Source organism: Fundulus heteroclitus, unplaced genomic scaffold (assembly GCF_011125445.2).
Source record: "Fundulus heteroclitus isolate FHET01 unplaced genomic scaffold, MU-UCD_Fhet_4.1 scaffold_60, whole genome shotgun sequence".
In the NCBI taxonomy this organism is placed as follows: domain Eukaryota; kingdom Metazoa; phylum Chordata; class Actinopteri; order Cyprinodontiformes; family Fundulidae; genus Fundulus; species Fundulus heteroclitus.
In genome coordinates this window covers 1,029,286-1,052,585 of record NW_023397033.1, presented here as the reverse complement: position 1 = coordinate 1,052,585, position 23,300 = coordinate 1,029,286, and the positions used below count along the sequence as shown (strand labels likewise).

The 23,300-nt window shown below is 39.0% G+C and overlaps 1 protein-coding gene and 1 long non-coding RNA gene across 3 annotated transcripts in view; both read right to left on the bottom strand.

Annotated features, from left to right (window-relative positions):
- The window catches only part of nf1a (neurofibromin 1a), a gene marked incomplete at its 3' end in the record, with an annotated part of 324,294 nt that extends 303,768 nt beyond the window's left edge, over positions 1–20,526 (bottom strand). For both annotated transcript variants that reach the window (XM_036133286.1, XM_036133287.1), the window contains 1 exon segment: positions 20,270–20,526. In XM_036133286.1, the coding sequence (XP_035989179.1) occupies positions 20,270–20,329 (60 nt within the window).
- A 1,996-nt stretch (positions 20,527–22,522) lies between these two features.
- On the bottom strand, positions 22,523–22,942 carry LOC118561288. The gene is made up of 3 exons (XR_004929921.1): positions 22,901–22,942; positions 22,635–22,749; positions 22,523–22,536 (listed from the first exon to the last, which is right to left on the bottom strand). It is a non-coding gene; the product is annotated as an uncharacterized LOC118561288 (long non-coding RNA).
- Between the last annotated feature and the right edge of the window lie 358 nt (positions 22,943–23,300).

Here is a 23,300-nt window from a genome sequence, read left to right as displayed (position 1 = left end):
GTCCTACGTCTCTGATTTCAGCTTCATAAATGTGAATATTTCTGTTTTCTTTGCTCATTTATGGCAATAAACTGAGTATCTCCATGTTTTGTTGACAGAACAAGAGATTTGGGAAACACTGACATTTTTCAAAATTTTGTAACATTTTATTATTATAGCAACCAATCAATTAATTGTTTAAAATAATCAATAGATTAATCAACAATGAAAATAATCTAGACCCAGAGTTTGTCTTTGCATCGTGTTTACTCCTGTGAGCTATAAAAATTAATTAGCTTTGAACTGTTTTTGTTCCCCCTTAGGTCACAGCAGTGTCAGACATTGGTGGGAGGACTGTGGATGAGGCCACGAGACGTATGATGTTCTTCATCATTGACTATGGCCTGTCAAGGCAGTACAACTTTGTGGGCTGGAATGGAAAGTAGGAATTCAGGACTTTAAATGTGTTTGAAGTCATATTTGGTAAGTGCATAATGGATAATAACTGTAATATACTAACTTTAGGATATTTGTGTCTGTCGAGGGAAATGTATGTATGTTAGGGTTAGGGATAGGGGAAATACAACCCCACCTACAAACAACCGCACCTGGCGTGATGGAGAAATCAGGAGAACAGCTGAGCATCTTTACGACAATGCACTTTTACTTTCGCCCTCTGGGGGGAGCCTCGCTGGAAAATCAACCCCGGTTGTATAGTATACCTTTAACTGGGACTAGTTTGTTGTCAAGTATTAATTGAGGTAACGGCAGTATACCTGTATGAATTGAAATTTAAATCTTGCGCTCCAAGCAAATAAACACGCACACACGCGCTAGAAATCAGAAAGAGGAAAGGCGGGATTTAAGGCAGTAATACCAATGAGAGTTAAGTTTAAAAAAATGCACAGAGCACAGTCACGTGTGCTGCCGATTTAACGGGGCAGGCAGTCAGACAGCGGCAGCAGCAGCCGCGGAGCTGCGAGAGGAGAAGAAGGGAAAAGTGAGGCACGTTATGTGGATCATGTAACCGTGCCACGGTAACTGTGGCAATTTAGATCTAAATTATTTTTATTTTGGACATGAACACACACACACACATAAAAAAAACACTGACAAAAGGGCACTTTGGGCATCAAGGGGCAAAGGGGCAGGTGACCAAGCCCCCCACCCCCTCTGCACGTCCCTGCTGTTAGCTGTGATATCACTTCTGTCTTCCTCAGCCAAACCGGCGCCTTTCAGTTTTTTTCAGGTGTGCCCCCTGCTGTCGGGAAGTCTTCTGCTTCTTCTTTTTCTTTATGGATTTTTTTTGGCGGTTGGCACGCAACCAAATGGTGCATTACCGCCACCAACTGGTATGGAGTGTGGATCAGAATGGCCACTTCTTATTTATACTAAACAAAACAAGTCACAATCAAATTAACAAAACAATATAAACAAAACCAAAAAAAGATTTCAAATCCTCTCAATTACATTTATTAATCTAAGATAATGAAAAATAATCACATAACACTTATCTCTGGAGTTTTTCTAAGTATTTCTATTAAATCAAATTGTATTCTTTTCCTTTTTAGATTTTGGACCATTTCTCTCCTTTCTCTTTCATACTTCCTACAGTATACCATAACGTGTTCAACTGTCTCTTGTTGCTCACAATATTCACATCTGCCATTGTTATGTTTACCTATTTAGAATAATGTATTATTTAATCCTGTGTGCCCAAATCTAAATCCTGATATAATTGTTTCTTCTCCTATGTTCTTCCCTGCCCATTTTATTTTTCCCACTCTCCTCTGGATCATGTAAAACCATCTTCTGTTCCTCTCTTCCTCCCATTGCTTTTGCCACCTTTCCTTCATCTTCTGTTTAATTATGCTCTTTATTTCCATCTTACTAATTTTAACTGACACATCAATGTCTTTTCTTGTTGTAGCCTCCTTTGCAGCCTTATCTGCCATTTCATTTCCTTTAACTCCCATGTGTGCTGGTACCCAAAAAAATATGACTGTAATGTCCATCATTTGAATTCTGTATAATGTTTGCTGGATTTCTATCAAAATATCTGGTCTACTGTCTGAGTGTTTTATCGGTAAACTGATTAGTGATGAAGATGAATCTGAACAAATAATCACTCTCAGAGGTCTTATTTCTTCTACCCATTGCATTGCAAACAAAATTGCTAACATTTCTCTTGTGTATACTGATATATTATTACTTGTCCTCTTTCCTACTGTAATATGAAACTCTGGAACAATAAAAGATACTCCTATCTTGTTATCTAAACTTTTTTGATGCATCTGTGCAGATCTGAATGAAACTAGTAAATATTGATATATTCCTGTATTGTATTTGAATAAAAAAAAAAACCCTGACCTTATTTCCCTTTCGTAATAGTGTTAGATCTACTTTAGCTTCAGGTAGTATCCAAGGTTGTACTGCTGTCAGTGGTACTGTTGAACTGAACATTAAATCAGTTAATTCTAATTCCATTGCTTTTTGTCTAACTGTCTACCCAAAGCTTCTTCTCTCCCTGTTCTCCATTTCCCAACAAGATGTTAAAGTGCTCTGTGCTGGATGATCTTCACTATGACCCTGTAAATTAGCCCAATAGTTTAGAGATAACTGAATTCTTCTCAATGTCGGGAAGTCTGAACAACAACAACTCTTAATGCATCACGTGACTTTTGGCACAAATTTACCGCAGCGTGAGTGGGATTGTATCGTAGTCGAGCAGAGGCTGTTTTGTACGAGCAGAGACCATTTTGTACTCGAGGAAAACTTATAAATGATATTTTGAGCGCAAGGTAGGCGCACAGTTTGCAAAACAATTTTTTTGTGTGAAACATATCTTTTTGTGTGCAAAACAAGTTTTATTTGTGTGCAACACCTTTTTTGTGTACAACCTTTCAGCTGAAGACTTTTAACTGCATTTCAACCAGTAAAATAATGTTTAAACCAGGGGTGTCAAACGTACGGCCCGCCGAACGATTGTATCTCCTCGCTGCATCGACCGATCTGCACCTGATTTTTTGTGAGTCGGGTGGGGGGGGGGGGGGGAGACCGCTACAGTACGGGTTCGTGTGAATCGCCCGGTGGACGGGCAGGGAAAATGCGTGACAGCTTCTGCGGTGGCTGGCGGGAGGCGGTGCGCGTACCCCAGCGGTGCTTGGCTGCGAGGGCCGCTCATCGCCGCTTGTTATTATTATTATTTATTATTGGGACTTTTGAAACGGCTTTTTGGAGGCCTAAACATGCATGAAAACTCACCAAACTTTACCCAAATTTGTTCCCCGTGAGAAATCGCATGATTTTAGTGTAATTGAAAACGGGCGTGGCAAACCCGCTCAACAGCACCAACTAGAGCGAGTTGGACACGTAGAAAACTGAAATTTTTTACCTAGGTAGCTTTTTTAAAATTATGAAAAAAAGTCTCTTGGGGGTTTGCTCTAAAACCCACAGGAAGTCTGCCATTTTGGGTCAAAGGGTAAAATATTGGCGGGTTTTGCCTCGAACTTTAACAAACTAGTCCTAAGCATTTTAAGATATGACTTTCAAATTTTTTCAGCGTGCAGTTAAGACATTGAGGGTTAAAAGTTATCAAGATCCATGTCTGGTTTGAGTGTAATTCACCTAAATGTCCGCAGTTTGTTACCCAAAATGGATCTGCTTAGAATTTGGGTGAATTTAACAGATGCAGATATTGTTGTGCTGTCTGAAACCTGGCTGACAAAATCAATCATTGATACGGACATTGGAATGGGTGGTTATAATGTGTTTCGTACTGACAGATTAAGGAAGGGTGGTGGGGTTGCTATTTATGCTAAATCTTAATTTAATATGAAGTTAGTCCATTCAGAATCAATTGGTAAGCAGCTGGAATTTTTGGCAGTGAAGGTGGAGTTGGCCAAGGGCCTTTATGTTACTGTTGTTGCGTGTTATAGGCCTCCTTCTGCCCTGAGTACTGCATTGCAGACTCTTATTCAACTCTTATCCAGATTGGACTACTCTGAAATTATTTTAGCAGGTGACCTAAACTGGGACTGGCTAAAACCTTGCTCAGATGAATTTAAGTCATTTTTTGATTCTGTCAATTTTACACAGTTAATCAACTCTCCCACTCGTTTAAATCTTAAGTGCCATGAGAAATCCACATTAATTGATTTAATTTTGACTAATGTCCCGCACAAATTTTCTGCTGTTGGTGTTTTTTGCAATGACCTAAATGACCACTGCTTTATCACTGCTGTAAGGAATACTAAGTTGCCTAAAGGTAAACCTTGTGTAATATGTAAGAGGAATCTCAAAAAATTTAATGAACAGGGCTTTTGCCATGATTTGTTTAATTGTGATTGGAGTAGAATAGAGCCGATTCCCGATGTGGAGTCAGCCTGGATCTTTTTCCGGGATAGTTTTCTGCAAGTAATAAATAAACACGCCCCACTAAAGAGATTCAGAGTTAAGGGGCGGGATAATCCCTGGTTTTCCTCTGAGCTTGGAGATATTCTTTATGACCGCAAATTAGCTTGGGCCAAAGCAAGAAAAACAGGCTCTTTATCTGATTGGCTTGTTTTTAGACAGCTAAGAAATAAATGTTCTTCTTCTATTAAAGAAAGCAAAATCTAATTTTTATCTGTCAGCCACTACTAATACCTTAAATGACCCCAGAAAATTCTGGAAGGCTATAAAATTACTTTTTCCTAACAAAGATAGTATTAATGTTCCTTCTTCTATTATGAAAGAGTCTGTAGTAGTTTATGACAAGCTGGAGATATTGAATCATTTTAATGAGCATTTTATTAAGTCGGGTTCTTTGTTTGACACTGCTTGTCCTTATACTGTGACACCCTGTGGAGATGTACCAGTCACTACAAGTGTCTTCAATCTCGCTCGATTTTCAGTGGCTGATGTTCAAAAAGCCCTAAAAGGACTGGTTCCTGAAAAAAACCCAGGACCTGATCTTATAGAACCCTATTTCTTAAAAATAGCTGCTGATTGTGTAGCACAGCCTCTAACGTACCTTTTTAACCTTACTTTAAAGAGCAACACTATTCCCAAAATCTGGAAATCTGCATTTGTTTGTCCATTACTGAAAGCGGGTGACCCGTCAAACTTAAATAATTATAGACCAATTTCTAATTTGTTTGTTTTGGATAAAACGCTTGAATCCCTGGTGAGTGATCAGACGAAAGACTTCTTGCACGCACAGGATATTTTATCCCCAGTTTAGTCAGGTTTTAGGAAAAAACATAGTACCATCACAGCTGCAATGAAGGTGATAAATGATATCTCTGTTGCTCGTGACAAGAAGCAGCACTGTGCATCACTTTTTATTGAATTGTCAAAAGCTTTTGACACGGTTGATCATGATGTTTTAAAGATTAGGCTTCTTAAATCGGGGTTTTCAAAGAAAACTGTCTCTTGGTTCTCAAATTATCTTAGTGACAGAACTCAGTGCATTAAGCATGATGGTGTTCAATCTGGTATTTTACCAATCTCTAAAGGGGTTCCACAAGGCTCTGTATTAGGCCCTCTTTTGTTTACTATTTATATAAATGATCTTAATCGGCATGTATCTGATGCAAACTTTCATTTTTAAGCAGATGACACAGTTATTTACTGCTGTGCACCCTCTCTTAAACAAGCCATTGCACACTTACAGAATGCTTTCAATGTGGTCCAAAATACTTTGCTACAGCTGAAACTTGTACTCAATGCAGACAAAACTAAATGTATGCTTTTCACAGACCTTCGGAACAGGCCACTGAATGTTCCCTCATGTGGTTACTCTTGATGGACGTGAAATACAGACTGTTACAACTTATAAGTATCTTGGTATTGTTATTGATGACTGCCTATCATTTAAGCCTCATGTTCACTGTCTAGTGAGAAAGTTGAGACTAAAATTGGGTTTTTATTTTCGAAATAAGCTGAGCTTTTCTCTTAATGTAAAAAAACGGTTAGTGGCATCCACTTTTTTAACTGTGCTGGATTATGGTGATATATATGGATTCATCTGCTTAATGACTTCAGATGATTGACGCAGCCCATCATGCATCATTGAGATTTATTACTAATTGTAAAGCTCGCACCCATCACTGTGAGCTGTATTCTCGTGTAGGGTGGTCTGCTTTGGCTACACAGAGGCTTTGTCATTGGTATACATTTATATATAAGGCTATTCTTGGTGCGCTTCCATCCTATTTATGTTCACTTCTTATGAAAAAAACTATTACTCTCCATTCTCAGGCTGTTGTCTTGTTTTTTGTCCTACGTGTCAGTACTGAGCTGGGTAAAAAGGCCTTTGCTTACTCTGCTCCCTCTACATGGAATTTGCTGCAAAACAACTTGAAACTTAGTAAATTGGTTCCTTTGAGTATTTTTAAGCTGAAAATGTTATGCTTTGAGTTGGACTCCCTCACATGTCAATGTTTTAAATGAGATTTTATTGTAAGTGCATATTTGGCTTTTCTTGTGTGTCTTTGTATGTAATGATGTGATGTAATTTTGATGCCTATCTTGGCCAGGTCTCCCTTGCAAAAAGGGATTTTTAATCTCAATGGGTATAACCTGGTTAAATAAAGGATAAATAAAAAGTTTGAAGAAACATCAATATTTGCTTTCGCTGTCGCATTGCAAAAATCAAGGTTGTGGAAAACCATTAAAACGCATAAAAACAGTAAGCCCCAAGCCATGCTTTGTCCGAGAATTATGAAACTCCATAAGCCTACGTAACTTCTCAGGCCCTACAAAAAAGCCTCTTGGTCCAATGGTGTAAACCCTAAAGAAAGTCAATTAATCTTCATCAAAGATGTAATTTTTTAATTTTTTTGGGTGTCACATTTCATGAAACTACTCCTAAACCGGTACAGTTATGGCATTCAAAGTTACTCCAAAAAATTCCTCACACATAGAGGATTAAAAGTTATCAAAAACATTTTTGCTACGTCCAACCATATTATTTTGACAATTTTTTTAACGTGAATTGTGTTTTGAAGGAAAAACAGTTATAATTTTAAACACTAAATGGCAGAATTTTACCAAACCATTCATACACAGTCAAACATAATTGTAAGCAGCTTTAAAATATCATTAGCTGGCCTTTAAAGGAAAGAAGTTTTTAATCTTTAATCCTATATGAGGGAACCAGTTGATTGCATAAAAGTCTTGACAAGCAGCATTTCCTCCTGAAGAAGCGTAGAGCCACAGGGAGAGTCGTCTGCATTGTCCATGGCTTTGCAGCAATCCCTCATACTGAGCAAGCATGAAGCGACAGCGGGGAAAAAAACTCCCCATTAACAGGAAGGAAAAACCTCCAGCAGACCGGGCTCAGTATGAACGGTCATCTGTCTCGATCGACTGGGGGTTACAGAAGAAAGAGCAGAGACACAAAACAGACAAAAAAAGCACAGAAGTTCTACATTAGATGGTAGTAGCAGTTGATCTGTCTTCCCTGGATGATGCCACAGCTAACAGAACGCAAGACCAGGTGTACCTACTATGAAGAAAAAGAGAACAAAAAAGGTAAAAGCTTAAATGACAACAAGCAATGCAAAATTGAAGAATAGACCCTGATGTCCTCCAGTAGCCTAAGCCTATAGCAGCATAACAATAGAGGTAGCTCAGGGTAACATGAGCCACTCTAACTGTAAGCTTTGTCAAAAAAGAAAGTCCCAAGTGCCAGCTTCTAGTGGAGAAGTTCAAGTATCTTGGGGTCGTGTTCAGGAATGAGGGGAAGATGGAGCGGGAGATCGACTGGCGGATTGGTGCGGCGTCTGCTGTGAAGCGGGTGCTGTACTGGTCAGTTGTGGTGAAGAGAGAGCTGAGCCAAAAGGCCAAGCTCTCGATTTACCGGTCGATCTATGTTCGTACCCTCATCTATGGTCATGAGCTTTGGGTCGTGACCGAAAGAATGAGATCCCGTATACAAGCGGCCGATATGAGTTTTCTCCATAGTGTGTATGGGCTCTCCCTTAGAGATAAGGTGAGGAGCTCAGTAATCCGGGGAGGACTCAGAGTAGAGCCGCTGCTCCTTCACGTCTAAAGGAGCCAGTTGAGGTGGCTCGGGCATCTGGTCAGGATGCCTCCTGGACGGCTCCCTGGTGAGGTGTTCTGGGCACGTCCCACTGGGAGGAGGTCCAGGGGAAGACCCAGGACACGCTGGAGAGACTATGTTTCTCAGCTGGCCTGGGAACGCCTTGGGTTTCCCCCAGAGGAGCTGGCCCAAGTGACTGGGGTGAGGGACGTGTGGGCCTCCCTACTGAAGCTGCTACCCCCGAGACCCAACCCAGGATAAGCAGAAGACGATGGATAGATGAATGGAAAAAGGAAAGTTTTAAGATTACTCTTAAAAGTAGACAGGGTGTCTGCCTCACGGACCAAAACTGGGAGTTGCTTCCACAGGAGAGGAGCCTGATAACTAAAGGATCTAACTCCCATTCTAGTTTTAGAGACTTTAGGATACACCAGAAGACCTGCAGTCTGAGAGCAAAGTGCTCTGTTAGGAACATAAGGGGTAACCAGAGCTCTGATATATGATGGAGCTTGATTATTAAGGGTTTTATACGTTAGAAGAAGAATTTTAAATTCTATTTTTGATTTAACAGTAAGCCAGTGGAGGAAGGCTAAAATTGGAAAAATATGATCCCTCTTGTTGATTTTCATCAGAACTCCTTCAGCAGCATTTTGGATCAGTTGAAGACTAAACTGCATTTTGTGGACTTCCTGATAGTAGTAAAGAATTACAATAGTCCAGCCTTGAAGTAACAAATGCATTTGAGTTTAATCTAACTGAGTTCTCCACCCCCAAAAGAGGGTTCCATTATAGTAGATATTTATCGGATAATGCTGTATCAAAACTTAAAGAGTCTGTCCCCTTTTTAATATCCTCCGTATTGCAGAAATGCCCTGTAGATGGCAGCAATGTTGTTTCTTCCAATTCACAAATAGATGTCTTTGTAAACGGTGTGACTTCGTCATTGCGTTCTGCATTAGACAATGTAGCTCCCTTGAAAAAGAAGGTGATTATTCACAGGAAGCTGGCTCCTTGGTTTAATTCAGAGCTGCGTTCCTTGAAGCACAATGTTAGGAAATTGGAGAGAAAATGGCGCTCTACACACCAACAGGAATCCTACTTAATCTGGAAGAACAGTCTATTGTTGTATAACAAGACCCTTCGCAGAGTTAGAGCAGCATATTTTTCATCATTAATTGAGGAGAATAAGAATAATCCTAGATTTCTCTTCAGTACAGTTGCCAAACTTACCCAGAGCCACAGCTCTGTTGATCCATCCATTCCCTTAGCTCTTAGCAGTAATGATTTTATGGGATTCTTCATAAATAAAATTGATTCCATTAAAAATAAAATAATTGGCATCCTCCCAAACATGATTACCTCATCCTCAGTAAGTGAGGCAGCATTGGAGGAATCCTTAGAACCTGCGCAGTGTCTGAACTGTTTAAAAGCAGTAGAGCTTTTTGAGCTATCTAAAATTTTAGCTTCATCTAAACCTTCTACCTGTATGTTAGACCCAATCCCAACCAAGTTGTTTAAGGAGGTATTCCCTCTGATCAGTGGTCCTATTTTAGACATGATTAATCTATCCTTGGTAAATGGATATGTACCACAGGCTTTTAAAGTAGCTGTTATTAAACCTTTACTTAAGAAACCATCTCTTGATCAAGATGAGTTAGTAAATTACAGACCTATATCTAATATTCTTTTCTTATCTAAAATTCTTGAGAAAGTAGTTGCTAATCAACTATGTGAACATTTACAAAGTAATGACCTACTTGAGGAGTTTCAGTCAGGCTTCAGAGCTCATCATAGCACTGAAACAGCTCTGGTGAAGGTCACCAATGATATTCTCATGGCCTCAGATAATGGACTTGTGTCTATACTTGTCCTGTTAGATCTCAGTGCTGCATTTGATACAGTTGATCACAATATTCTCCTACAAAGACTTGAGCATACTGTAGGGATTAAGGGAAAAGCATTAGGCTGGTTTAAATCTTATCTGTCGGACAGATTCCAGTTTGTTCATGTTAATAATAAATCTTCCTCAAACTCTAGGGTCACTTGTGGAGTACCACAGGGTTCAGTCCTTGGACCAATTCTATTTACTATATATATGCTTCCGATTGGCAAAATTATCAGACAGCATGGGATTAATTTCCACTGTTATGCTGATGACACTCAGCTATATTTATCCATAAATCCTGATGAATCCAATCAGTTACTTCGACTGCAGTCATGTCTTGATGACATCAAAAGCTGGATGACTTTAAATTTCCTGCATTTAAATTCTGACAAGACAGAAGTTGTAATCTTTGGGCCAGAGTCTTCAAAAAATAAAGTTCTTAATCAATCCCTTAATCTGGATGGCATTAACTTGGCCTCTGGTAATAAAGTTAAAAATCTTGGTGTTGTTTTCGACCAAGACATGTCATTTAAATCCCATATTAAACAGGTTTCCAGAGTTTCCTTTTTTCACCTCCGGAATATCGCCAAAATTAGAAACATTCTGTCCAGGAGTGATGCTGAAAAACTAGTCCATGCATTTGTTACTTCAAGGCTGAACTATTGTAATTCTTTACTATCAGGAAGTCCACAAAATGCAGTTCGAAGTCTTCAGCTGATTCAAAATGCTGCGGCAAGAGTTCTGATGAAAATCAACAAGAGGGATCATATGTCTCCAATTTTAGCTTCCCTTCATTGGCTTCCTGTTAAATCAAGAATAGAATTTAAAATTCTCCTTCTAACGTATAAAGCCCTTAATAATCAAGCTCCATCATATATCAGAGTTCTGATTACCCCGTATGTTCCTAACAGAGCACTTCGCTCTCAGACTGCAGGTCTGCTGGTGGTTCCTAGAGTCTCTAAAAGTAGAATGGGAGGCAGATCCTTTAGCTATCAGGCTCCTCTCCTGTGGAACCAACTCCCAGTTTTGGTCCGTGAGGCAGACACCCTATCTATTTTTAAGACTAATGTTAAAACTTTCCTTTTTGACAAAGCTTATAGTTAGAGTGGCTCATACCCTGAGCTATCTCTATAGTTGTGCTGTGATAGGCCTAGGCTGCTGGAGGACATCAGGGTCTAATTTTCTCACTCTACTGATTTCTACTGTTCTTAAGTCTACTGTTCTCCAGTTTTGCATTGTATTACATTGAAATGACTGTCGTCATTTCAGCTTTTAACTTTTTGCTCTCTCTCTTTTTCTTCATAGTCGGTACACCTGGTCTGGCGTTCTGTTAACTGTGACATCATCCAGAGAAGACGGCTCACCCGCTACTTCCATCTAATGTAGAACAGATTACTAGATCAATGTGTGCTTCTGTGCTTTTTTGTTTCTCTTGTTGTGTCTCTGTTCTGTCTTCTGTAACCCCAGTCGGTCGAGGCAGATGACCGTTCATACTGAGCCCGGTTCTGCCGGAGGTTTTTCCTTCCCGTTAATGGGTGGTTTTTCTTCCCACTGTCGCTTCATGCTTGCTCAGTATGAGGGATTGCAGCAAAGCCATGTACAATGCAGATGACTCTTCCTGTGGCTCTACGCTTCCCCAGGAGTGAATGCTGCTTGTCGGGACTTTGATGCAATCAACTGGTTTCCTTATATAGGACATTTTTGACCAATCTGTATAATCTGACCCAATCTATATAATATGATTGAACTTGACTTTGTAAAGTGCCTTGAGATGACATGTTTCATGATTTGGCGCTATATAAATAAAATTGAATTGAAAATTGAATTGAATGGACTAGTTTTTCACCATTGCTCCTGGATAGAATGTTTCTAATTTAGAAGGTGAAAAAAGGAAACTCTGGAAACCTTTTTAATATGGGATTTCAATGACCTGTCTTGGTCAAAAATAGCACCAAGATTTTTGACTTTATTACCAGAGGCCACATGTGGAATATTGCTAAAGTAATACTTTAGCAATATTTCCAATTGATAAAGTGTTACTGTTACAGTATTTCTTTTGGGTGTTTATCCACCAATTTAACTGTCAAACGTTCATAAAAGCTGTCTTAATGCAAGAAACGAAACCCTTAAAACACATGAAATAACAATTAACTTTAAAGAACTAAAAAGGTTTTGTTAACTTTTGACATAAAGCTGGATTAACAGCTAGTAAGATACCTTTGATTAAAGGCATACTATGCAACATTTTTCAGTTAATTAATGTGTTCCATACCGTTTTGGATGATTAAATGAGTCATTTCAGGTCGAACAAAGGTTTTCTCGGCCGCACTGGGGGTCTGTCTACCGCACTTGCAATTGCAAGAGCTCACGGCCCGCACACAGAGAAGTCTCGCTTTACGGCGAGAACTCCATGTATTTTTGCCCTGCCATTCACTATATGCACGCGCGAAAGCAACAACAAAGAACCGCGTGTTAACGTCAAATAAACATGCAAGCATATCGAGTTTTATTATTATTATTATTATTATTATTATTATTATTATTATTAATATTATTATTTTATTTATTTATTTACTTTTTATGTTAGTGAGACGCTACCGCGGCGGCCGCGGCGAGGCGGCTGCGGCTTGGCGAGGCGGCTGCGGCTTGGCGAGGCGGCGGCGGTAGCGTCTCGCCAACATAAAAAAAAAAAAAATAATAATAATAATAATAATAAAACTGGCGAGGCGGCCGCGGCGACGGCGAGGCGGCATCGGCGGCCGCCTCGCTAAGATAGCGCTGCGGGAAGCTTGATGTTCATACCTTCACTGTGTTAGTCATTGTTTGTACTGCCGTTTTTTCCACTTTTCGTTGCGTTCGCCTGTCTGCTAAGCTCAAAACAACCGCGCCTGGCTTCACGGAGAAACCAGAACAGCTGAGCATCTTTATGACAGTGCACTTTTACTTTCGCACTCTGGGGGGAGCCTCGCTGGAAAATCAACCCCGGTTGCATAGTATACCTTTAAATTGGTATACTAATGTTTAAACCAGGAGTGTAAAACGTACAGCCCGCGGGCCGAATCTGGCCCGCTGAACGCTTTAGTCCGGTCGCCCAATGGATTTTCATTATTCAACGGCTGTATCTCCTTGCTGCATCGACCGATCTTCACCAGATTTTTTGTGAGTCGTGGGGGAGTGCTGCCCAACGCGTTCGTGTGAATCGCCCGGTGGACGGGCGGGAAAAATGCGTGACAACTTCTGCGGTGGCTAGCGACCGGCGGTGCGCAAACCCCCGCGGTGGCCAATAGGCCAGAGCGGCGCTTGGCTGCGAGGGCCGATCATCACCGCTTGCGGTTTTAATTTTGTTTAAAACCTAGTGGCAGTTCCCTCCCTCTTCCTAAAGGTGATGTGTCACCTTTCTTGTTGGAAGTCCTGTTAAATTGTCTGTATTATAGTTGTAGTTCACTTATTCCTTTTTCTTCTTTCTTGTTTTTCTTTGAGGTCTGGCAGTGCAACTCACGTGATTGTTAAGAAGCAATAATATTTTCTGTAACAATTAAGTTCTAGAATGTGTATATGTGATCTTTTTGTTTGTGAAATGTTTGTTACCTTTTGGGTGTGTCCTTGTAGCGGCCATCTTGGAACCTACCAAAGAGGAGGCCCGCCTCAAACCAAGCTCTTTTATAGAAAGGACCTTGTTTGCTGGACTTTGATTGGCTGGGCAGTTAATTAAGAAGGTGGGGACAACAGTATATAAAGGAGACTGTTGGCTGAACCAAAGAAAAGAGGGAGAAGGCTTGAGAGGCTGAAGGAGATTGAAAGCTAAAGAGACTGTTGGGAAGATGTCATTTTTTTTCCTTGTCCCTGACTTATGCTGTGCTGAGGGAGGCCTAATAAACCACCAGTTTGTTTAAACTACAGCCAACCTTGAGGAGTTTTCCTTCCACACCACCCCTCGCAGTGTAACAATGATACAAATGATAATATGAATGCAGTATCAATACTATAACATATTGTCATGGAATGTAAATGGGCTTACCAATCCTATAAAACGTAGTAAGATGATAGCCAAGGCTAAAAGGGATAGGGTGAATATAGTGTTTTAGCAGGAAACCCATATCTCTGCAGTTGAGTACGAAAATTTTAAAAAGCTGGGTTTTAGAAATACTTTTTTTTCATCATATAAAAATGGAAGGAAAAGGGGAGTAGTAATACTAATTTCAAACTCAACCCCATTTGAGTTTGTTTCTAAAATAAGGGATAAAGAAGGTAGGTTTGTCCTGGTTAAATGCAAAATAGACCAGCAAGAAGTGACTCTATTTAATATCTACGCCCCTCCAGGAAGTCAGATATCTTTTTTTAAAAGAGTGTTTGATTTGATTGCAACAGAGACATACGGAACGCTAATTTGTGCTGGTTACTTAAACGTTCTACTCAATCACTCTTTAGACACCACTAATAGAAATAGGAAAAGGAACCCCATAGAAAAACTAACTAATAAAGCCATAGGAGAACTAGGACTGAGCGATGTGTGGAGAGCAATACATGGCTCACAACCTGGGTACACCTTCTACTCTGACAGAGATGCAACTCACTCCAGACTAGATTATGTGTTTATGTATAAAAAGGATTTGCACAGAATCAAAGAATGTAAAATAGGCCAGAGAATCCTCTCTGACCATGCAGGAAGTCATATAACAATGCATTTCGAAGGTAAAAGGCGCAAGACAGTTTGGAGGTTAAACTGTGGTATGTTAAATGATACCAGTTTTGTGTCAATGATGAAAAGGGAGCTAGATTTATATCTCCAGGAAAGTGATAATGGGACTGTAAATACCAGTATGCTATGGGATGCGTTTAAGGCCGTTCTTAGGGGCAAGATAATAGCTTGGTCATCCTTATCAAAAAAGATAAAAACAATGCAACTGTCAGACTTGGAGGAAAAACTAAAAAATCTTGAACAAATTCATATCACCAATAGAGACTTTGCCATTATAAAACAAATAAGACTCCTTAAACAGGATATAGATAAAATATTAAGTGAGGAGGTGGAGAAAAAACTCAGATTTATGAAACAAAGATATTATGAGGCCGGTCCAAAAGCATCAAAGCTGTTAGCCTGGAGACTAAAGAAGCAACAGGCTGAAAATACAATTCATAAGATAAAACACCCTGTCACAAATAAGATTGTTACAAATTTAGATGACATACAGAAATCCTTTGAGAAATACTATACATCTCTTTACTCTAATGGGGACCAGGCTGATATGCAATCTATAAGAGAGTTTCTAAATTCCTTAGACCTACCAAATATTGGTACACAAATCAATGAAATACTAACCCAACCAATAACAGTGGAGGAGATAAATGATGCCATCTCAAGTCTAAATAATAATAAGTCACCTGGTGTGGATGGATTTCCCCCAGAATGGTATAAAACTATGAGGGAACATCTGGTACCCCTTCTTTATGTATGCTTTAATTACATATTAGAGGACGAAGCTACGCCGCCATCTTGGAGAGAGGCATTCATATCTGTCATCCCTAAGGAAGGGAAGGATAGGACTGACTGCAAAGGATATAGACCAATCAGTGTGTTAAATGCATACTATAAACTCTATGCAACAATCTTAACAAAAAGAATGGAAACAGTAATGCATGATTTAATAGATGAGGATCAAACCGGATTCATTAGGAATAGACAAACACAAGATAATATTAGGAGATCCCTCCACATTATTGAAAATATTAACAAAACACAGACTAAACAATTATTTTAAATTTAGATGCCGAAATGGCCTTTGACTCAGTGGGCTGGAATTTCTTTTATTCAGTAATGAGAAGATTTGGCTTTGGGAATAAGTTCATCAGTTATATTCAAGCTCTTTACTCCTCCCCTATAGCTAGAATTAGGGTAAATGGCAGTCTTTCAGATCCTATTAGATTGGAGCGTGGATGTAGACAGGGCTGTCCTGCTAGCCCTAGTCTCTTCAACTTGTTCATTGAACCTTTGGTACAGGCCATAAGGCAGGAGGTAAAACAGAGGTATCTTCATAGGTGGAGAGGAATACAAAGTAAGCCTATATGCCGATGATGTACTTGTCACATTGTCTGAACCAGCCTCTGGCCTGCCTATTTTAATGTACATGCTGGAAACATATGGAAAATATTCAGGTTATGCTCTCAATATAAATAAAACTTAGGTTATGATATTTAATTTTGCTCCCACACAGGAACTTAAAACAAAATATTATTTTATTTGGCACTCAACCCAAATCAAATACTTAGGAGAATATTTGATGAAAGATCTTTCAGTTATTTCAATGTAATCATTACAGTGTTAGTAAAAAAATATGAGGATCTTGATAGATGGGAGTCTCCTCCCCCTTGAGTTTGGCAATAGAATTAGAACAGTTAAGATGAACATCATGCCCAGATTACTTTATCTTTTTTTGTCACTTCCTATAGATATTCCTACAAAACAATTCAGAGAATGGAAGAGGCACATTTCATTATTTGTATGGAACAATAAGAGGCCACGGGTTAAATTCTCCACTCTCCAGTTGCCGAGGTTGCAGGGGGGCATGGCACTCCCATCTATAAAGGATTATTATATATCTGCTCAGCTAAGGCCACTTGTATGTATATGCAACCCATCTTATAAAGCTAAGTGGAAAGAAATAGAGTCATCTTTAACAGATGTCCCCTTACAAGCATTTATAGGTTGTAACAGGGATATGAGAAGACCACAGACAGAGATTAACTGGTTGAACTTATCATTTAAGATATGGTTTGAAATAGTTAAATGCCATCAGCTCCAAAGGGAGGTAAAACTACTCAGTTGGCCTGCTTATGATCCTGACTATAAGCCATCATTGTATGACTTCAGATACAAACAATGGACCCATCATGGTATCACATCTCTATGTTCAATAGTTAAAGACGAAAAACTTCATAGTTTTGAACATTTATGCAGGGTCCATGGCTTGAGGAGACAGGATTTTTACAGGTACTTAGAAATGTCCGATTATTTCTGTAAAGAGGTTAAGGACTCCGAACAAAAAGGTTGGTGTAAGGTTGTTCAGTTGTTTGTTGGAGCGTACAACTGCATGAGCAGTAAAGGACTGATAATTAAACTGTACCATGCTGTCACATCTCTAAAGAAGGACTCTACAGAATATGTGGAGCAACGCTGGGAAAAAGAACTGGACATTGTAATAACAGAGGACATATGGACAAATGCTTGGAAAACACAGTCAACTACTACAAACTGGTTGGGGTGGAGAGACATCTGTTGGAACAATTTGATCCGCTTCTTTATAACCCCTAAGCAAAAGAGTAAACAAACAAATATTCAGCTGGGATGCTGGAGAGAATGTGGAGAAAACATGGTGGGACATGCGCATATATTTTGGTTGTGCCCCTCCATCCAGACTTACTGGAAGGAGGTGACAGACGTTATTGATAAGGTGTTGGGATTTGGTGTGGATATGACATTTATTTTTCTGTATTTAGGTAATTTGCCTGAGGAATTAGACAAAGATGACGAGTATCTTTTAAAAATGATGATGGCAGCAGGGAAAAAGGCAATTACCAAACACTGGCTTCAGAAAGATATACCCACGGTAGGCACATTTGTTGGCATGGTAAAACATTTACATCTCCTTGAGCAGATGACCTACTACTTAAGGTTACAAAAATAAATTGGAGAAAGAAAATGGGTAAAATGGTCCGTTTACATGAATGACAGAACCAACAACACAGGTTAATTGTCTTGCCTTACTTCACAAAATTACCATAAATAAAAAGTAAAAAAAAAAGAAAAAGCATGTTAAAGAAATGCTAAAGAACTGTGCGTCTCATGACGTCACGAGTACGCTTCTGTTCCAATTCAGATACGTGCTGCATGCTCGCGTTCTCGTCAAGTCCGATCTTCCTGTGTTCTCGCCAAGACTGGACTTGACGAGAATACGAGTACGGACTCGCATTCTCGTGAATTGAGAAACAGCTGTTTATCAGCTAAGTTACTGAAGCTGTTTATCAGCTAAGTTACTGAAGCAAGGGAATAAACACTGACAAATGACATGGCCACAGGTGGAAATACCACTCATTAATTTAACGACAACCTGCAATAGACGCACTTACCGAGGGAGAATTATTCTGAGATGATCGAACTGCTACACTTTCTGACTTGCTAGTACACATACATCCAAAGAAAACCTTTGACCACCACTACTTTTATTCATGCCATCTGTGGCCAGTTTGAGATGTTCTTCCAAAAGTTTAAATGATAGACCACTGACAAACTTCAGACTAGCAGATGTCTGCTTTCTTTCTGATTGGCTAATGCCCCGGCTCTGCCAGGTTTCATTAGTTGAGAGCAGCTTCAGTTTAAACCTTAAATAAAAAGTCTAAACGGAACCAAGTCAATATATTTTTTGCTCTCATTTTCCAATTGACGGAAATCTGTTGCAGCGACGGAGAACTTTAACCCATGGCTAATGCTGTTCGGGAGGATTACTACTTCACTGTTGCAGAAACAGGAGCTTTTACTAACCTCTATCTGTTCTTAAAATATGTTGTTGCACTAGCTTGTAGCGACAGTGTAACATGTGGCATAGTTCAGCTTGTTTTTGGTCACTTCGATTTATAGGGAAAGTTCCAAACAATGCTTTTGTGTTTGCCTGTCGATAATGAGGGTTACATATGTTTTTCTGGCTTTACTTGGTACAGCCCTAAAACCCAATAAAAGGCAGACTGAAATGCAAACACTGCCTCCTGGACAAAAAAAGGGTATGATACACTTTGGAAGTGCTAGGCCTGCAATATGCCCTTCTGGTTAGTGAAAATTTAAATGGTTTTACAAAAGGCAAAAAATATTTGTGTGGTATGTTGTTTTGACCCCTGAGCCTTGTGTAAATAATTGTAAATATTATTAAAATAATAAATTGTCTTCATTTTATGGTAAATAGTTTCATATACCTGTGTTGGTTGCCATATTTGTGCATACGTTTTAGAAATGTGTGGTATATATTCATTGAAAAGTCTATTTATCTATACAATTTATTACACATGTGTGGTTTCACAGTGAACAAAATAAATTATTCATGACTCGGATACAGTTTTTGCATTACTTAAGGTCCAATATACACTTACAGTATGCCCAAATGGAAATAAGTGTAAAATCACACAGTTATTGTTATGCTGAAAAAATTATACCACATAAAGCAAAAATTATGTTTTATATTGCGGAAAAATAAAAGGTAAAATCAGCAATAGTAAAAAAAAATATTTATTAAAAAAATAAAATAAAAAACAAACATACCCTGGACTTGAGGGTTACGAGGAGGTTGGTCTGCTATGTGGTGCACAGAAAGCATATAAGACTAAAGGACGGATAATATTAAACAAGCTGTCTGGTAACAAAAATTGCTATTGTTAATATTTGAATGCAGTTGGCCAACCTCACAAAACCAGAAAAGGAAATAGACACAATGTATATCACTATCAATGTTACAAAGATTAACCATAATAAGCTACCAAAAAGTTTTAGTTAGAGCTTAGAACGAGACTTTTAGTAATCCGAGTTGAGCTGTTAAACTCAATAACAATCCATAATCCCTAGCAATTAATGTAAGAAACGGCTTTCGGAAGCTTATGAAAACTAAGTCTCAAATAATTCATTAAATCAAAGACATAGCGGAATCTTTCAGTCACAGTTAAAACATTATCTGCAAATATGGTCAGGGAGATTATATGGATGGCCTGTGACTTTAAACTAACCGATGTGGCAAGTTCAACAAACTAATAGTCTTGATTTAATACGATAACTATTACGTTATAGGTGTTTTCCTGAAGCATTTTTACAAACCATGTGAAAATAAAGTCATTTAACAAGTAAAACGAGGAGGAAAAGCTGCTTCGTTTCACTCGCAACAAGAAGCACGGAGCTGTTCGGGTATGAGCGCAGAGCAGAGCTGTCTCAGGCTCCACAGCAGGAACTTCAGCAGGGCATTTGTTTACCACAGTTTACATTAGGCCTGCTAACGTTAGCTTCCTATCTGGGACGAAACTTAATGAGTCAAGCAGCTTCACGCAGCTCATGCACGTTTAAAACGTACGTGAGAAGTTTTTACTGTAGATTTTTCCTAGACTGGCCGCATCTTCCAAACAAATCTGAACTGCGGGGAAAAAAGAGCTGGGGGTAAACGACGTTAGCAGCATCGGGCTCCTCTCCACTGTTTTAAACACAGGTTGAGTTGACAGGAAAACCTGTTTCTTACGTTGGTTTTACTCGATGCTCATGCAATATCCGCGTAAAAAGCAAACCGTAAAAATATTCTCAACACTGCTAAAACCAAACCCCCTATTAGCCCACCTGAATTAGCCCATTTTACCTGCTCATCAAATCTGGTAATCACGGCCTGGACCCATTCCACTGGTTTGTGAGCCGCCATGGCCGTCCTCGGGGACAAACGCAACTCTGCGGGAAATCCGAGGTTTACAGAAAGAATGGAAAGCCTTATTTCCACATGAAAATCTGACCAGGCTGTGTCAGAAAAGACGAAGCGGGCGAATATTTTCCCCTTTCCGTTGGGTTCACCATCCCACCGCCATGACAAGCAACCGGAAGTCTTAGGTGAAACAGAAGAGAGGCGTTGGATCAAGTTAGCTGAAACCAGATAACTAATGGCTTCCAGGCAAATGCTTGACCCTTCTGTCTGCATAATCAATTAATCTGACTAAGTTTTGTAATTATTTTAATTAACAATGCTGCATTTTAATAATACCAAAAACGTACCGACTCCGTACGATTTTCTCATTTGACGTTTTTACGAAAAAAAAATTTGTATTCCAGAGCTATTAAAACGTTTGGAAGGACAAAACCTATTGCTGAAATCAAATACGATATTACCAACACTGGCGTTAGATATTATAAGCAAGCAAGCGTGGTTTGTGAATAATGTACAAAGATTGTGAATGATTGTTTTAAATAATGTACAGAGATTGTGAATGATTGTTTTACTTTACTTTGAAAGGAATGCTATACTTCCGATGTTGTGTGTAGGGACTGGAATGTTTTAATGCCTGTATGGAGCGCATGTTTCCATTCTAAATGTTTGCAGTAATTCTGTGCGATTTGTCTGACCGATATCCGGCTGCTAAAACGCTTGTAACAGTTATAGCGACACAATCTTGCTTCATTAGAGGGATATGTTCATTAGAGGGATATGTATGGATAAGGTCTCCATTAAACTTTGTTTCCAGAAACTCGTCATGTTTTGTTCGTATTTTAAGTGTTCTGAGTTTATAATAAAACAGCTACAGTTTTTAAGCCCGTGTACGTAATATTTGGAACAAACAGATATATAAGGATCTTGATAAATCCACACCTGGCATATTTTTACTTGCAAAAAAGTGATCAAACTGGCCTAACTCATATGCCTTTACAATGGTACAATGTTAGTGTCAATAAGAAGGATTGAGGGGCTAAGATAAGACACCAGGGGCCTGTTTCAGAAAGGAGGTTAAGTGAAAACTCTGAGTATGTTAACCCTGAAATGAGGGAAACTCTGGGTTTTCTGTTTCAGAAAGGGAGGTAAGTTAAACCTGAGAAAGCAGAGTAAGTATGGCCCGTTTCTGAAAGAGAGGTAACTTATACTCAGAGTCAGTTACCATGGCAATTTACTCTGTGAACCTAACCTGGTTGGGAGCAGGTTTTCTTCAGAAAACCCAGAGTTTATTTTGGTCTCCTCTCCTTTTTTAAAGAGGAAGTGGTGTTTAAACACCTCATTGATTCTTTGGGGACATATTCATTGTGCACATTTCAGTCACGCAGAGCGCATCAAAGGGAATGAAATGGCATGTCCATTTATGGATGATCCTGTTGACGAAGAGGCTGTATTACTTCGTAGGGAGTTACATTTACGTCGGGAAAGGATTTTGAGGCCCAGAGTGGATTTTTTGTAATATCCCTATCCTATCACAGCAATTTATATCGTGTTTTTCATTTGCTAAAAAAAAAAAACAAAAAAAAGATTTTAAAATAGTTTCAATACTTCCTAGAATTCACCTGTGACCATACACTGACCTCTAGCTTTAGTTTCAGAATGTGGATTTAAAGATCTGCCTTTTGGATCTGGCGGTCCAAGTATACAAGTTCTTTGCTGTTTTTTTCTATCTTTTTATTAAGAAGAAGTATATATAACTCCTTAACTGGCAACTGAAAATACATTAGATTAGAGTTACATCATGAATGTAGTCTAAAATTCAGAATGAAACTGTGGCATTTACTGTAAATCACTGAACTGTGTCCATCTGTGCACCAAAAGTTGATGGACCTTCCTCCTGCTGTTCTTCCACACTCTAAGGGGTAGAGATATCCAAGTTTATAGATATAAACTTGGATTCTATAGGATACTCCACATATAAATGTGAATGTGTAGATTGTTTGATGTGTAGACATATAATATTAAAATTACCTCTGTAGGCCTGTCTGTGGCAGCAGAAACAGTTTCTTTATCCCCATCATCCTGAGCATTTCATAGAGTACACTTTATAATACTATTTGTCATAATTGATGGTGTATGGAGTAGGCTACTGACAACTGCATGGGGTACTGTTGGGACAGGAGGCTCCAAGAGGCAGATATTACCATCCGAATCTGTTGGGACCAACAAAAAACCCAATCCAAAGTAATATAAATGGAAATATCACATTTAGTCTATATAAAAAATACAACACTGTAGGTAGACCTCTTACATTTTATGAAGGCACTTAAATCTTCTGGAGTGACTGGCCATCTCTTCTGCATTTGTCAGGAGTGGTGGTGTAGGTCCTCCTCCTGTTTTATGAGCCTCTGCCTTCTTTCTGTTGGCTGGGTAGAAGTCAAATGAGAATGAACATTTAGACCTATGCCAAAAATGCTGCTGCACTGCTAGACACTGAATGCCATTTAGTCATTTAATATGTCAAATGTTTGTAAAGCCAGGTAGCTACTCTACTCCTATGATGTGCTCAAGGCTTACCTGCTTGAAGTATGTTTTTATATTTCATTTTCAGCTGCTGCCATGTTCTTTTGATGCCTGCAGGATTGCACCTATCCATAAAAATTTAATTAGGTTTAATAAAATACTGTTCTTCCAGTTTCACCTCTGATATTATAACAGCTGGGTAAGTTACTTTAAAATAGTTCTTAATTACTAACTACAAATTTTATCTTCAACAAGTCTAATTAGATTAATGTAATAATTACTGTCACTAGAAAGTATTGGTCTACTTACTAATTTGTTTTACTTACTTATTAATTACTTTATAAAACCCAAATCAACCTCAACCACTTGAACAATACAAGGAGAGACAAGAAACTGCACTTCTAACGCTTTCAAATAAACAATATTGAATTGCATGAATTAATCTTAAATTGAC